This window comes from Carassius carassius, chromosome 47 (genome assembly GCF_963082965.1).
Source record: "Carassius carassius chromosome 47, fCarCar2.1, whole genome shotgun sequence".
NCBI classification, from domain to species: Eukaryota; Metazoa; Chordata; class Actinopteri; order Cypriniformes; family Cyprinidae; genus Carassius; species Carassius carassius.
In genome coordinates, this window is record NC_081801.1 from 2,284,745 (window position 1) to 2,301,470 (window position 16,726).

The following is a 16,726-nucleotide window of genomic DNA, read 5'->3' on the forward strand; positions in this document are numbered from 1 at the left end:
GACTGTTTTTATTCTAGCTTTTATTTGTCCTTTTCGGAGTTTGATAGCTTTGGTCCCCATCCACTTTCACTGCATGGAAAAGAGCAGCGTGAACATTCCGACAAACATCTCATTTTGTGTTCTACAGAAAAAAGAAGCAAAAATCGCTTATGAAGGACACGAAAAGAGAGCAAAAAAAAAAAGACAGAATATGCGTTTTGTCGGAAGTATTCCCGTGTTCATCCCTGTAGCTCGTGATTCCAGTCAGAGAGCGGCGCTGTGATCGCATCCCAGTGGATCCTCGGGAAGGGACTCGACACACAGACAAACACATCATCAACAGGAGTGTTCACTGTCTGTCTGTCGCCAGCGTGTGCATCTGAACGGATTCTTGCCCTTTTTACCGGGGATCCACGGCTATACGGAGTCAAAAGTACATCAAAATGTGTGGCTGAAGAACACAACTCGGGATTACTGTGGTCTAAATCCCATTTTTTGTCCTCCTGTGTCTGTCCAAACTGAGGATTTGCTCCGGCCAGCGCAGCGATCATGTCGGGGAAAATAGAAAGCAAGCACGGTAAGCGCGAACCGGCCCGTTGAGTCTGTAGGCCCGGTTCGATCGCACTTTAACAGCTCCTCACTCTGTAATCGATGCATGTAATGCTCTTTTTAAGTATGCACCGAAGGCATGGGTCTCTAATGTTTATTTCGACTTATAAATAGGGGGTGGAATAAATTAGTGGCCGTTAGCACGCGCTAGCGCCCGCTGGGGACCCAGAGCTCGCGCTGGCTCCCGGGACGTTTAACCGAGATCATCCCGGTGCTTCTCAACCGAGAGAATCATGCAAACGAACAGAAACAGATCTGACCGCATGTCTGTACAATTACAGATGCATTTATCAATGCGTGCTCACATGCAAACAGTCGAGAGTCTCTCCAGCCTGCTGCTCGTGTCAGTCTCATGAGCTGTGACTGATGTCACACAGGCATAAGTGAACTTGAGTTTAATGCAGTGTGTAATGCACAGGTTTATTTAATTTTCATGCATTTTATTCTTGTTTACTAGCTGATTAGGTTGCACAAATGGTCTTAAAACCATTTAAAATGGTTCATATGTGCATTTTATATTTGTTGTATTCCTGCATTAAAGTTTTGTGAAATTATTCTTTAAAGAGCAGTTTACAAATAACGTGTTTGAATATTACTATATAAGTTCAAATTTACATGCACATATAAATTATGTCTTTTTGGCTTTCTGTGGACAGAGTTGGATGCTGTCATGTTTCATGTTAAGTTTAGGTGTATGACAACAGAGACTGGAGACTGTGTGTGTGTGTGTGTGTGTGTGTCTGGTTGTGGTGAGTCTAGTAACGGAAAGCAACAGGAGGTTTCTTTCGGCGGTGGGAAGGAAACTCAATCCCCTGATCACCTCACCCTAAACAGCTGTCCTGACCGCCCGGATCGGATCGGGTCAGGGTTAGGGTGAGGCTGCAGGGGAAGATTTGTTGTTGTTCAGTGGATCTTGCTGTAATAAAAAGCTATTTTTCCGTTAATAACTGTTACTAAGAATAAACAGTGTATCAGTCACTATATCATTGAGCAATACAGTTATTTTAAATGATTGGTTACTGGTTGGGTTGACAACCAGATGGAAGCAGATGGTACCATTTTACAATAATATTATTTAATTTAAATGCATTTATCTAATTGCACATTTTAACACTTTTAACCCCAATTTTCTCGACTGTAAAATTATAGATTAAAAAACATATAGATTCATATATATAGATTGAAAACGGGCAACATTTTTATCTAATTAAAATATTTAGCTGTTGACTCTGCAAAGTTCCTGGAGAAGCTACATTTAAAGAGGCTGTATATAAAGACAGTATTATTTAGATTTATCATTATTATTACACAACTGTTCAAAAGTTTGGAGTTTTATATGATTTTTATTGATTACCAAGCCTGCATTTATTTACAAAAAAATACAGGAAAAACTGTTATATTGTGAAATATTATTCTAACTTAAAATAACTGTTTACTGTATATATTAAGATTTAATTTATTCCTGTGATGTACAGCTGTATTTTCAGCATCATTCCTCCAGTCTACAGTGTCACATGATCTTCAGAAATCATTTTAATATGCTGATTTGCTGCTCAAGAAACATTTCTGATTATTATCAATGTTGAAAACAGTTTCATATTTCTGTAGAAACCGTGATAACAATAATAAAAGTATTAACTATCACTTTTGATCAATTTAATACAGCCTTGCTGAATATATATATATATATATATATATATATATATATATATATAAGAAACACTGACTGCAAAGTTTTGAGGAGTAGATCAATCTTAACACTACAAATGAACTTTAAAGTTTTGATATTGGTCCATAACTATTCATTTCTATGGTTGAGCTGATTTCTTAGTGGTATGGAAGTGATCTCCTGGTGGGAAGTAAAGAATGTGTATCTCGAGGCGTTACAAACCTGAACATTCCTGTGTGGCACACCCGAAAGGCACATTTTAGATTGTGTTGGAGCGTTATGCATCATGTTAGGACACCTCTTATTTGAGAATGAACCTAATTTGAATAATATACAGGGATCATTTTTAATTTGCATTTCAGAGAGGTTTTGTGAAGCTGCATGTTTTGTTCAGGTCCGTGTTGTGTCCTGTCTTGGACAAGTCTATGGGTATGTGTGCGCTCACCCATGTACTTGAATACACCCGCTTTGTTTGTTTTGGAGGTTTGTGTGTTTGGTTACCGGGTGGCCTGATTGTCTTCTGTGCGTTCTGTTGGTCAGGCGAATCGATGGACGGTTTTGGATAAATCTAAAGCCAGCTTGAATCAACAAGAGCAGAGGAGCAGAGTGCACTGATGTAATTCTCCGTATCAACATGTTTCTTTGTCGCTGTGGATACGCCGACATGATGTCATAATGGCACTGTCATTCATGCCGAAATATTAAGCTGCTATGAACTAGCCTTCCTCTGTCTCCCTCTTTTTTTCCCTTTGCGCTCAACAAAACCAGGAAGCTGTTTGACCTCCCTCAACTTCCTTACGACAGTGAGAAAATGAACTTTGGGAGGAAAATGAGCGTGTGAGAAATCTTGAGATTGTGCGTTCATGTCTTGCTGGGATGGAAGAACTTAAAGGAAAAGTTCAGTGAAAATGAAAATGTTGTCATGTTGATACAAACCTGTATGGCTTTCTTGGAAACCTGTTTCCAGCACTGAATGAATCATTAAAAAGGCAATTGAGATTAAATCCTACAATTCTCATTTTTGGTTTTCTCACAATTCTGACTTTTTTTCTCTGGATTGCGTGATTATAAACAAACAATTGTGTGTTGTAAAGTCAGAATTGTGTGATATAAAGTTGTAATTGCATGTTATGAAGTCCAAATTGCAAGGTTTACAGTAGTCATCATTAGCATTTGAACTGGATCAAAACCTTTCATCAAAGTTGTCCTAAAACCAAAACAATAATCCTTCTTGTTTCAGAACAACTTTGATGAACTTTTTTGATCCACTTCAAATGTTGACTACTGTATCTATACCTTAACACAAACTTAGACTTTTTCTTCAGATATCCTAAATTTGTGAGAAATGAACTCAGAATTGGTTCAGACCATCATGATAGTTTTTTTTTCAATAATTAAATAAGGTTTCAGTAGAAATGATGTCATTTCTTTAGCGAGCCTTTTTATAATTGCAGTTCTGAGGAATCGTCTGTGTGTGTTTCCATGTGGTTGAGAGATTGTGACATTCGCTAAAATAAGTCTACTGTAGCAATGTGTCATGTATTCGGTGGGTGTTTTGGCTGTATTTATGATTAGTTGCATTAAATCCCTGAAAACAAAATTCTTTATAAGTGCATCCAGATGTGTAATGCATTCAGTCGGGCGTGTGTGTTTAATTATGAATAGTTGCATTGCTATGTAAATCCCAGACAACAAAAGTGTGTGTGAATGCTTGCTCACATGTACATGCTTGTGTCTTAAATGCAGTCTAGCAGTAAACTGAGAGATAACATACAGACACAACAGATCCAGACTAGTGCATGTCTGGGTAGGATCAGGAAATTGTGTGTATATATATAAATATATATTCATGACCATTTCGTGGGCAATTTAAAAAATAAGCTACATTTAGCAAAATAAAATTGTACATTTATTTGCAAAGCGCTTTTCGAAATGCACATTCATTTTCAGTTTTTTTATTTAGTTTTTGAGTATAAAATATATACATTTTGTTTATAAATGTAATTTATGATGATTTTCTTGGCAATATAAAACTAATCGTATTTTATCGATCTTTGATTTATTTACTCTTTTTTTTTTCAGTGTAAATCGACCAATAAAATTGGTCTAAGTCAAGTTTTAATGTGAATATTTAATAGTTTTTTGTGAAACAATTTCAGTGGTTTTGAAAATCAGTCTAAATCGACTAAGTTTTTACTTGGGTCTGAGTTGAGTTTTAATGGAGATGTTCATTTGGAGACATCACTTACAAATGCACTTTACAAGAACATTTAGCCACAGTACTGGTAAAATAAAGTGGTTTTTCTGATATCTCATTCCCCTAAGACTTCATTCTAATAGGGCTTTGGATTAAAACATTTCAATGATCTAAAATGAGATGAGTTTTAAATGAATCTAATAACTCGATATGCTTTATTTGGCTGTCGTTTCGAATTTCTGATGGGTTTCGCTTCAGTGTGCTCCATTCATTGATTTGGCCAGAATAAGTGCAGAATTATTTTAAGTCGTCTCTGGCCACTTGTTTTTCATCCCAAAACTGTAATTTGGGGTTTTAGAGAAATGAGTGCAGTAGATTACTAGAATGAAAAACATGCTCTTACTATCCTGAGCTTCAGTAATTAGATGGTGCTTGCGCTGTGTGTGTGTGTGTGTGTGTGTTTGAGAGATGCAGGCGTGTGTATGTGGACGTGCAGGGATTTGTGGGAATTAAGTATGGAACGGATAGACTTGGATTGAGAATTTCAAGCGCTGCGCTCTGATTTCAGCTGTATTATCTGATGTCTGCAGTTTTTTTTCCCTGTAATGGAGGTTTAAAATGTATTGACTGGTTTTCCATTGTCTCTTTCCAGATCGGTGTAATTTTGTTTGCGTGTGTGCTGTTTTCCATGCCGTAGGCTTTATCGATCGTTTCTTACATGTCAGGTGGTTTTTCATCTGTGGATCTAGACCATCATTAATCCCTGGTTCCTTTTGGATTCGGGATGTTTTGGCATTCCGACATCATCCGGCACACATGGAAGTTCTCTGCAGTTCTGTTTGAGTTTATTTTTAGATTCCTCTCGGTTTGATGTCTGAGTCAGGCTGGGTCATGGGACTAACCTTGAACCCTGAGTGATGTCTCTGATCCCTGGTGCTTATTTCTGACCTGGATGTAGATGCACAGCAAGCTCATCTCTTTTGGTTTGAAGAAAATGCCAAGTATCACCTCCAAAGATCACTGGTTGAGGTGAACACGACTGCAAAAAGTCTAAACTGTTCTTGAGTTAAATAACCAGAACTTGTCCCGGTTCTACATGGGGAACAGCAGTCGGAGAACCCAACCTCTTCTAGGGGACTCAGACTATTTTTACTCCGGAGAAGCAGATACAGGTGAGAACGGATGTGCTGAAATTCCATACAGGAAGGATTTAAATTCATCAAGGTCATTGTAGTGTTCCTGTGGAGGCATTCGGACTCTGTTTTCTGATGTAACAGGTGTAATATATAATATTAAGGCAGGATCGACTTTGTATTTGGTCGCTTGGTATTGTGAAGTGTAACATTGCTCTTTTGAGATTTCACTTGTTATTGCAGTTCACTAACTAGTTGTAGGTGTACTTAGGTTTTAATGACTCTTATTGTGAAGTTGGATTTTGGACTTTGGAGGATACAAATGTTGTCACATTTCTGTCCATTTACTATTGGTTTCGATCGAGCAGTTTGAGTCTATTTGCTTGTCTTGTAGGTTAGACGTTTGTTAAAGATCTGGATTTGGATGTTTCTGCTTACTTCCTTGCATGTTTTATGGTATCAGGCTGTAATAATATAGTATTTTGATATATATTGGTACAGATGATTATTACATTATACACCATCATTTTGTTACATTTATTGCCCTATTTAAAAAAACAAAGAGAGCATTTCTGGAAATACAGAAGCTCCTGATGTGAAATTCCAGGGACATTCCTTCCCGTTTCAGTTGTGTGGCTTTTGTCTAAGTGCTAATTTAATCCAGGCCTATTCTGGGTGGATTCAACCCAAAGATCTGCGTCCAGAAACAGCCGTGCAGAGAAAGTCGTTCAGGTTGTGCAGGAGATGATTGAATGAGACGCTCGCTCGGACTGATGTGTTTGGGTTATTTAGGATTCGGAGCATTTAGTGGATTTAGCCGAGTTTCTCTAAAGCGGAAAATGTTGGTTTTGCAGAGAAATAGTTCTGATACCTGTATCAGTAACATTGTATTTAACTTTCTACTTTATCATTGAAACATGCACATGAATGTTTGGCCTTTGCTGTGCCAGCGTCTTTTCAAGGCCCTTAAGTCCAATATAGGACATTAAGAACTGCTGATGGCAGAACCTCAGATCATATTAAACCGACTGCGATCGAGCTCTGTGTAACTCAAGCCAAACATCTGGGTTCATATTGTGCTTTCGAAGCATCCCGTCTGATTTAGAGGATGGAAATGATCGTTTTAACCTATAGTTTCAGTAAGCTGGGTTCCAGAGCTCTCCACTACGAGTGAAACCTAAATATGAAATGTTTTCTTAAATATGGGAGTAGAACATTTGGGGAAAAAAAGAAATCTGACATTGACCGAATCGGTTATATTTAACATTTAGTAGTTCATTCATTCACACACTCATAAAAGACGACTGAAACCTGTTTTACATCTGAAATATGGTGTAATTCTATTTTTAAAAAATAAAAAAATGTAAGAACTTCGTTTGATTCTTTGACTGGATTATGCAAAGTGAGTGTCGCATTGCAGAATTGAATCAGGAGGGGGAGGGGTTAAAAAAAGTTGTGCATTTTGATAATTTGTTTATTTGAAATAATGTTTGCTAACGAATTGTTCACAATAAGACCAGAAACTTCTCAGTTCTGATTTCATGTAACTTTTGAGTAAATAAATGGGTCAAAGATTAATATTATGATTTTTTTTTTTTCGTATTAGAATGTGTCCCATTTCATTTTATTTTTCCTGAGGAAAAAATAAGGAGAAACATACATTTTACCATGATTTACAGATTTTTTTTTAATTGACAATAGTTTGTATACCAAAAAATCTTGTTAGTCATATTTAGAACAAGAATCTTTAGATGACATTACCGTCTTTGCCACTATCCTTTAAAACACTAGGTTTTACCCATTTTTCAGCCCGTTTAAAATATACAAAAAATTTAGTATGATCCAATATTTTATATATTTTAATAAGTACAGGTCAGAATAAGTATATTATTTCATTTGAGTGACAATGGAATCCTAATTTTGAAATTGTATTATCACAAAAGTTATTTGAAGCTTTATAATAGACTTGACTTGCATTTAATATGCTTTTTATGTTTATAAAATAATCTTTGTAAATGAAATTTGACGTGGACACCGAAACGAGACATCTCGTCTTTGACCTGCACAGCATTGTTTTGAATTCTAATGTTATTCATCTCTGAGCCGATTTTTTTCCGATGCTTTTGGAGAAGCTAAATGGGGAAAATACATCCGGAAATTCTATTAGATATCTTCCAAAGCCAGACAGCGAGAGTTTAGAGCCGGAACAGTGTTTGAGAACAGGATGAGGCTCTCTGGAGAAGGTTGTGTGTGTGTGTGTGTGTGTAAGAGAGAGAGAGAGAGAGCAAGTGTAGGATAAAGAGTGTTTTGCATTCGGAAATGAAAATCCTCATGCATTTCTCCCATTGCTGCGCTGTCATTGGCTCTCAGGCAGCGTAATGCTCTGTTTACCAAACACAAACTATTAAAACCCCATCAATCCTGATGTCCAGTCTGTGTGCTACCTGACACACTGACTGCCTCGAAGTCACAAACGCTCTCAGAAACCCTGCTGACTGAAGTGGAGATTGTGAAAGCACATTTATTATTTTGTTCCCATTACGTTCAGGGTTTTATTTGATATTTCCACAACATCACGACAAACTGAAAAGGCGCATAATGTATTGAAATGTATGATGTATTGAAAACTAGGCACAGTAGTGCAGTTGCATTGTGGGGAAAATATGACAGTCAGAGATGTTATTTGATGTTGTTGCAAATTGTTTCATTGGAATTGTCTTAATATATAAAATTAAAATCTACAGTAGTTTCTTTTGTTAACATTAGTTTACATGAATACGTTTGAACAATTTTAATAATTCTACAGTGTTTATTAAGTTTATCTAAGTTACTTATTTTTAACATTTAGTTATCTATATTTTTAAATCAGAAAATTAATAAATGTTGCATAAAATCTTTTGCTCTTTGTTAATTTGTGTTAGCCAATGCATTATTTACATGTAACAAATTGTACTTTACTGTAAACCGTTATCAGACTGATGGTCATTTAACCAAATAATGTTTAAAAGACCAAATCATGGAAAATTCTGGATTTTGAAATAAACCTTTTTTAGACATTTTCTGAAGAAACGTAAATGGTTAAAAAAAGAAGCTTAAAAGCAGTATTATTTTAGTGTCATTTAAGCAGTTTTGTTTTAGTCATTTTTATTAAATTAAATTTTATTATTTAAATATGCCTATATAGTTTTTCCTAATTTTTTATTCTTTTAGTACCTCAAGTTAAAATAATAGAAATGTTGCCTTGGAAATTAGCTGAAATAAAATTTGTGTAATCTTTTTATATTTTATTTTCAGTTACCAATTTATTTCAAGTTACTGTATGATGTTTTTTGGTTTTAGTTTTAGTTCTAATATGTATAATTAAATATGTTAACATATCAGCCTACATTTACATAGCATGTATTCATTGTACAGCAGCTTTGAATCTAATTGTTTATATAAAACTATATTTTGGCTAAGAAACGTGGCCCCTTTAAGAGTTTTTGTATTTGTTTTGTTAGTGACCCTTGGTCCAAGAGGAGAAAGAAGCTCATTTCAGCGGACACACGTCAATCACATGTGTCTCATTGCTTATATCACCATGGCAACAGAGAGAGAGAGAGAGAGTGTGTGTGTGTGTGTGTGTGTGTGTGTGTGCGCGCGTGCGTGCGTGCATGAGTGTGAGTGTGAGAGAGAGAGAGAGATTGTGATTGTGATTGTGTAAAGCAGAACAGCAGAAATAGATCAGGACCAGAGCGTTTGTTTGATGGAATGTGGAACTCTAGATCAGATGATGACGCTTGTGTGTTTAATCATGGCTGAACCATATAAATAAACACAGATAAAAATAGATTAAAAAACTTATTTTCTGAATATTTAACATGTATATTGATATTTTCATTTTTTTAATATATTGCCGCGTACATACATAGTAAAATTTTATGTTTTTGAAAGAAATATATTCGGCTCACCAAGGCTGCATTTATTTCATAAAAAATAAAGTACTACACTGTAAAAGTTGGAAATATTATTTTAGTTTAATTTGTGAATATTCTATGTGAATATATTGTAAAATGTAATTTATTCCTGTGATCAAAGCTGTATTTTCAGCATCATTCCTCCAGTCTACAGTGTCACATGATCTTGAGAAATCATTCTAATATGATGATTTACTGCTCTAGAAACATTTCTGATTATTATCAATGTTGAAAACAGTTATGATGCTTAATATTTTGTACATACCATGATTTTGTGAGAAGTCGTGGCCTAATGGTTAGAGAGTCGGACTCCCAATCGAAAGGTTGTGAGTTCGAGTCCCGGGCCAGCAGGAATTGTGGGTGGGGGGAGTGCATGTACAGTTCTCTCTCCACCTTCAATACCACGACTTAGGTGCCCTTGAGCAAGGCATCGAACCCCCAACTGCTCCCCGGGCGCCGCAGCATAAATGGCTGCCCACTGCTCCGGGTGTGTGTCCACAGTGTGTGTGTGTGTGTGTTCACTGCTCTGTGTGTGTGTGCACTTCGGATGGGTTAAATGCAGAGCATGAAGTCTGAGTATGGGTCACCATACTTGGCTGAATGTCACGTCACTTTATACATTACCATTCAGAAGTCTGATAAGATTTGAAAAAAAAAAACTTTTATTAAAAAAAAAAGGCATGTTAAATTGATCAAAAATCTTTTTTTTTTAAACGTTACAAAAGGATTGCTATTTCAAATAAATGCCGTTCTTTTGAAATCGAATCATGAATAAAATGTATCCTTGATTCCACTCTTTTGTTCCAAACATACACTGATATCAAGTACTCACAATGTTGAAAGAAAAAATGGTTAAAATTCGGTTAGAAATAATGCAAGCATGTTTTGCACACTGTTTTTGCACTATAATAAATGTAAAAATTATGTAAAATCTTTATTTTATGCACAGCAATAACAGTTTTCAATGTCGTGCCGAGCATTTTTGAACATTTTTGAGTGATGCTACCAAAGAATCACTTTGATCTGTCAATCAGTTTGTGTACTTGAATTGAATTTCAGCAGCATGTTTGCTACATAACATCCTTGTGACTTGGAAATGAAAGTTTTGTGTCTTCGTTCATGCGTGTTCAGTTTGAAGCCCTGCTGTGTGTCTGACTGTGTATGAAGGGTGATGCTTTATTTAGGGAATGTGTTTGCATTTGTCATGTGAAAACAGAGACTGTCTTTCTAGAATCTAACACACACACACACACACACACACACACACGTCTGAATGGGGTTAGTAAGCGTGTTCAGATAAGTCATCCCTGCACTGTCTGGCGGCTCACTCGTGTTTTTTCACTTGAGTAAGTCTCTGCACGTCACGTCTGCTCCAGTAACCCACTTCACCTCCTCCTCTCGTCTTCGCAGCTCGTCTAGGACTCTGCGTTTCCTAGCGTATTGTGAGGGTAGATTCATGCCTGCATCTGAAACGCTCATCATATTGCAAGTTTACATTCATGTGCAGGTGATTCTGAATCTAACCTGTCAGTATCTTTATCCCTTTTAAACTAATCATACTCACTGTTCCTGAAACTTGAGAGAGTCATCATTTCATGATTTAATTACAGATGTGTATATTTTCTAAATATCTTGAATTTTATATATATATATAATATATATATTAGTCCCCATATTGATGCATTATTTAAATTAGTTTATTATTATTAGTAGTAGTAGAAGTAGTTATCCTGTAGGATTTGTTTTGTAAGATGGACCCAGAAAAAAACTTTTTTGAATTAACTAACATAGATTAATAAATGCCGCAAAACTATTGTTCGCGCATAGTTCGTTTTTGTATTTTATTGTATTTGCATTATACTTTAAGAGACAATTATATTTATCAGGGCAGACTTTGAAAGACTTGTTTTGTAAAATGTTAAGAGAAAAACTTATTCATTTTTTTATTGTTGACTAAAACAAATAAAGGTTAATGCATTAAGTAGTACAAGTATTTGCATATTTTTATAATTATATTTGAATTATACTAAGAGATAATGACCTTTTGAGAAACATGTTTTGTAAGTACACAAGTACAGTTAAGGAATAGAGTTATGTAAATACAATATTATTTAGTCTTTAGTTTTTAGTTTTAGTTTTTTTTTCTTCTCTAAGTTGAATTTTATTAAATGTTTGTATTTATTAAGTGTTGAATCTTTATCAATCTACCATTGAATCGCTTGTGAAGCTTCGAAGGCAACAAATTAACAAACTTAAGTATTACTACTAATATTAAAGACTTATATTTAGGCTTTTAATGAAATTACTAGCTCTAAATATGTTTACTATGAATTTTTGTCCTTAGAACTGTTTCAAATAAAAAAAAAATATTATATAATAATTTTGACTGTAATATGTGAAAAATATATTTTATATTTACAACTAAAATTTGAAAAATTGAAAAAATTTTACACTTACCAAATTCATAATGTATAATGTGAGAGTGAGTGTGTGTGTGTGTGTGTGTGTGTGTGTGTTTCATCCATGACTCACTAGAGTCTTCCAAAGGTCAGCAATCTTTGTTGTAAAGAGGATGGCCACCACAGGAAGTGCCCCTGTTCACTGCAGCGAGACAGGAAGTTGATGGGTTGGTCTGAGGCTAAAGCAGGAAGTGGTGGCTGTGACCTACAGATGACAGGAGTTAGGAGTTAGTACTTTCTTGTATACATACATTGTATACAGTCTGCTGCCATGGGCTCACTGGACAGGAAGTGATGCAGTATTTGTGCATGGCTTCGTATTCCTGAATTTATTATTCTAGTGCCTGCCCGTGTGTTTAGACAACGGTGTTCATTAGTCTGTAATGGACATGGTTTGAAGGACGTAGCTAATATCTGATGCCTCCCTATCTGTTTTTCCCTCAATCTATATTATCAGCATTCCATTAAAGAGTGAAAACACTCCCTCGGGTGGAATGAGGGAGGAAAGTGTGCTGAAGTTCAGAGCAATACATTAGTGTTCTGTCATTTACTCAGACTTAAAGCACAGCTTCAGGGTTACCCATAATGCATCCCAATTAGGCCTGTCACCATTGGTGCATCTTTCCAAATCTAATCACAGGTATTTGTAATAACTTGTAGAAACTTGGAAGTTTTTCATATGTAAAATATTATTATTCATGTCATTTTATTCCTATCAATATTTGCCTTGAAGAAACAAGGAATAGAATGTATGATTTCAGTGTTTTAGATGCATGTGTATTAAGCTTATGCTTTGAGTTATTTGTCAGCTAAGACACGACCGTTCTAGCTATAATAATGAATTAACAAATTGCAACAATAATAGCTGTTGAAGATTAATATGTTCACTAAACCAAAAATGGTGTTCTAGTCTAGTGTTGATCCAGTGCTTTGATGTTTTACACTAATTAACTAAACCATTGAGAGTTTAAAAACTGGATTGAGATTTTGTTTGCAGTGTTCATCGATTTGGATAAAAGTGTTTGCCAAATGCAAAAATGTAAATGTATTGTTGGCTGTCAATAGTACATTTACATATAATAACACAAGAAAAAATGCATGCAAATTTTTGTTTTATGTGATTTTTTTTTTTGCTTATTTTTAATGGCATTGCTTAATTGCATCTTTTTTTATATAATATGTGAAACACTATGTATTATATACAACAAGCATTTCTGCTGTTGCATGGCATTAGTTCAGTGAGGGCATCCAGCTGTCTTGTCTGATATTATATTTAACACAGTTTTGTCAATTCACAATTTATAAGGTTTGCATGTAAATTCATATCAAATGATGAATCAGATTGAAGCCACTTCTAGTTCATCTATCACACTGGACATGGAAGGTCAAGTGCAGCACTTTGCATTGTGGGATAGAGTATTCCTGCTCTGGTTGCATACTGCACATTTTCTCAAATGTAGTAGGTCATATAGGCATTTTATGCATGCCACATACTGCTTTCAAAAATTAGTAAGTAGTGCTTTGTGTGCATCTGTCGATTCTGGTTGTTGTTAATAGGGTTATTCTAGTTAACTAAAACCATAAAAACATCACTTTTTAAAATAACATAAACGTCAACTGAAAAAAAAAAAAAAATCTACACAAATCTTATTTCAGCTAGTTACCAAGAAAGTATTTCTTATTTTTATTTTGTTTAAGTTGAAGTATGAAACTCAATTAACTTAATCTGGTAATTAAATTGAATTACATTTCTTTTATTAAATAAATAAAACCGTGACTGAAACTTTACATATTAAATAAAAACTGAAAAAAAAAAAAATGTAGTATGTTAATGATGCTCAAATAATGCTGGCTGTTATTGCATTTAAAATCATCCTTTAAATTACACATAATAGAGTCATAAATGCATTAAATTTGTGTGACACCCACTTACACACTCATTACTGTAGAGATTGACTGGTGAGTGCTGGTGTGTAATATGGATCTGTAGTATGTGTTTTAGTGGTGGATAACAGTTCTAATACTATATTACCCACGCTCCACTGCTTTTCCTTTCAGCCTACAGGCCTTAATATGCCCACCATGCATGCTTGTGAGTGAGGGTAATTAAGAGTTGTATGTGTGTGTATTAGAGCATAACGGCTCCACCCATGTTAGTTACAACACAACTTTTCCTTTTTACCCAGAAGGCATTGTTCTGAGCACACTCTGAACGGAAAGGCAAAGCCCTTTCATGCAACAATGGCTGTCAATAAACACACCAAAACACACATGACATGTAATTTCCTGCATTTTTGTCCCCCCAAATCACACACACTGCTGTGTCTAGTGTTTTTTTCTCACGGGGGGTCAGGGGTCAGAGATGTTTTGAGATTGTGTGTATGTACTTAGGCTCTCTAGACAAAGTACACAATTCTTCCATGACCATATTCCACCTTCTCTGAATATTTTGTTTGGTAATGGTAGTCATGCCGAAATTACACACTTTTATCTTTAAACAGTTTTGCTTCTGTACCTTTAAGAATTCAACCTCTATTATGATTGGATAAACACTCGTTGTTTATCACAATAATAATTGTTGAGTAAATGTGGCCAGTCTTGTGTTAATGGTCTCAATGTTGTGTTGTCATAATCATAACGATTTCTAAATGAGCTGTACAGTTTAGTTTGTGTTAATGGGAATGGGAATTGAGCATGTGAGAGTATTTTTTTAACAGTAGATCTTTCTTTGAACATGGAAATAAATGAAGAAATACACCAGCTGATTGTACGTGCAGTGTCTCTCTCTTTCTCTTTATAATTTTGGCCTATAAAATTCCAATAATGATAAAATCCCACAGACAGGGATTCTAGATTATGTTATTTGCCCGTGGGAGCACGTTTGTTTGGTGATGTTTATCGCCAGCGAAGCTTCTTGTGTGTTTGTTTAGTTTAATTGTGTTGAATCTTGCAATGATTACAGGTTGTAAATATCCCAGTGATTTCAGTGATAGATCATCCCTCTTAACGTATCTGTCAGCTCTCTGATAACTAAAGCACCTCTGTGAATTAGACATAGATGAAGCCAGAATGAATTCACTGAATTATGTAGAGTTTTTTTAGTCTGTGACAGACAAAGTTTTTTTTGATGCAAATGCTTCACTTTTTCATTCCTTTTTGTTTGCTTATTTTTCTGAATTTATCCTTGTTTTGTTTGTTTTTTTCCAGAATCCCAGAAGTCTCACCTCTCCTCTTTCACGATGAAATTGATGAAATTTCATTCCCCGAAGATTAAACGAACTCCATCTAAGAAAAGCAAACAGCTCCAGCCAGAGCCTACGGTGACTACTCCAGAGAAACCTGTCAACAAGGTAGACCAACTCTTTGCACTCCCTATGAGTTCTACAGTTACTCTATTGTAACTCTACATTAATAAACATTAATTTTCCACCGCTCAAACTCTATAGTAACTCTACTACTACTCTACCACAGTAAACATGAACTTTCCACCATTCTAACTAAATACAACCCTCTCAATTGTACAGTAACTCTACAGTCGCTCTATATCAATGATTATCTCTTTACTCTCAAATCTACATTAAATCTAGTGCTGCTCTACCACAGTGAACATTAACTTTCCACCCACAGAACTTTACCCTAACTCTAAACTCAATCCTGTCAACTGTACAGTAACTCTACAGTCGCTCTTTATCAATGAATATTAAGTAACTCTCTACTCAAATTTCTGGAGTAAATGTATTGCTGCTCTACCACAGTAAACATGAACTTTCCTTCCTCCAACTTCTACAGTAACTGTAAATACAACCCTCTCAACTGTACAGCAACTCTACATTCGCGCTCTATCAATGAAAATTAACTGTTTACTCTTAATTCTGCAGTACATCTATTGCTGCTCTACCTCAACTCTATAGTAACTCTGTAGCCGCTTTATCACTGCAAACATCAACTTTCCATTTATAGGAAATCTGCTTCCGCTCTACCCCAGTAAACATTAAAGTTATACCCTCAGAACTCTACAATAACCCTATTTCCCTCTTAACTCTACAGCAACTCTAGTGCCGCTCTGTCTGTAAACATTAACTAAAATCTTTAAGTTTTACAGTATCTTTACTGCAGATCTATTTCTGTAAAGATTACTTCCACACCTTCTTCTCAGTAAAATAACTCCACTGCTGCTCGATCTCAACTCTACAGTAGCTCTTTTGCTACTTTATCAATAAAAACATTTTCCTTCATTCCTAATTTATTTACAGTACTCTCAAATCTGCAGTAAATCTGCTGCCCAACCACAGTAAACATTAACTTTCCACACTTATACAATTACCCTAGCTCTAAATACAACTCTCTGAACTGTGCAGTGACTCTACAGTCGCTCTATATCAATGATTATCTCTCTACTCTCGATTCTGTAGTAAATCTACTGCTGCTCTACTACAGTAAACATGAACTTTTCAAACCCAAAACTCTACAGTAACCCTACTCCTCCTCTACATGACTACACATTAACTGTATACCCTTTTAACTCTATTGCAACTGTCTGTTTACATTAACTTCATGCTTAAAGTTCTACAATAGCTCTACTTGATCCTCTGTCTCTGTAAAGATTATCTCCACACCTTTCTAGCTGTAGAATAACCCTACTGCTCCATTCAGTTCTACGGTACAGTAAATCTATTGCCGCTTTATCACTTTAAACATCAACTTTACAGCCTTAGAACTCCACA

The 16,726-nt window shown here is 35.5% G+C and overlaps 1 protein-coding gene across 6 annotated transcripts in view; it reads left to right on the forward strand.

The window, feature by feature from the left end:
* The first annotated feature begins 253 nt into the window (after positions 1 to 253).
* Positions 254 to 16,726, forward strand: part of LOC132130956 (rap guanine nucleotide exchange factor 1-like) — a 37,293-nt gene continuing 20,820 nt past the window's right edge. For 2 of the 6 annotated variants that reach the window (XM_059542836.1, XM_059542837.1), the window contains exons 1-2: positions 254 to 556; positions 15,210 to 15,352. In XM_059542836.1, coding sequence (XP_059398819.1) covers positions 529 to 556; positions 15,210 to 15,352 — 171 coding nt within the window. In that variant the 5' untranslated portion in view covers positions 254 to 528. The remainder of the gene's footprint in view (positions 557 to 15,209; positions 15,353 to 16,726) is intronic. The other 4 variants (XM_059542838.1, XM_059542840.1, XM_059542841.1 and 1 more) reach the window with 3 other exon arrangements.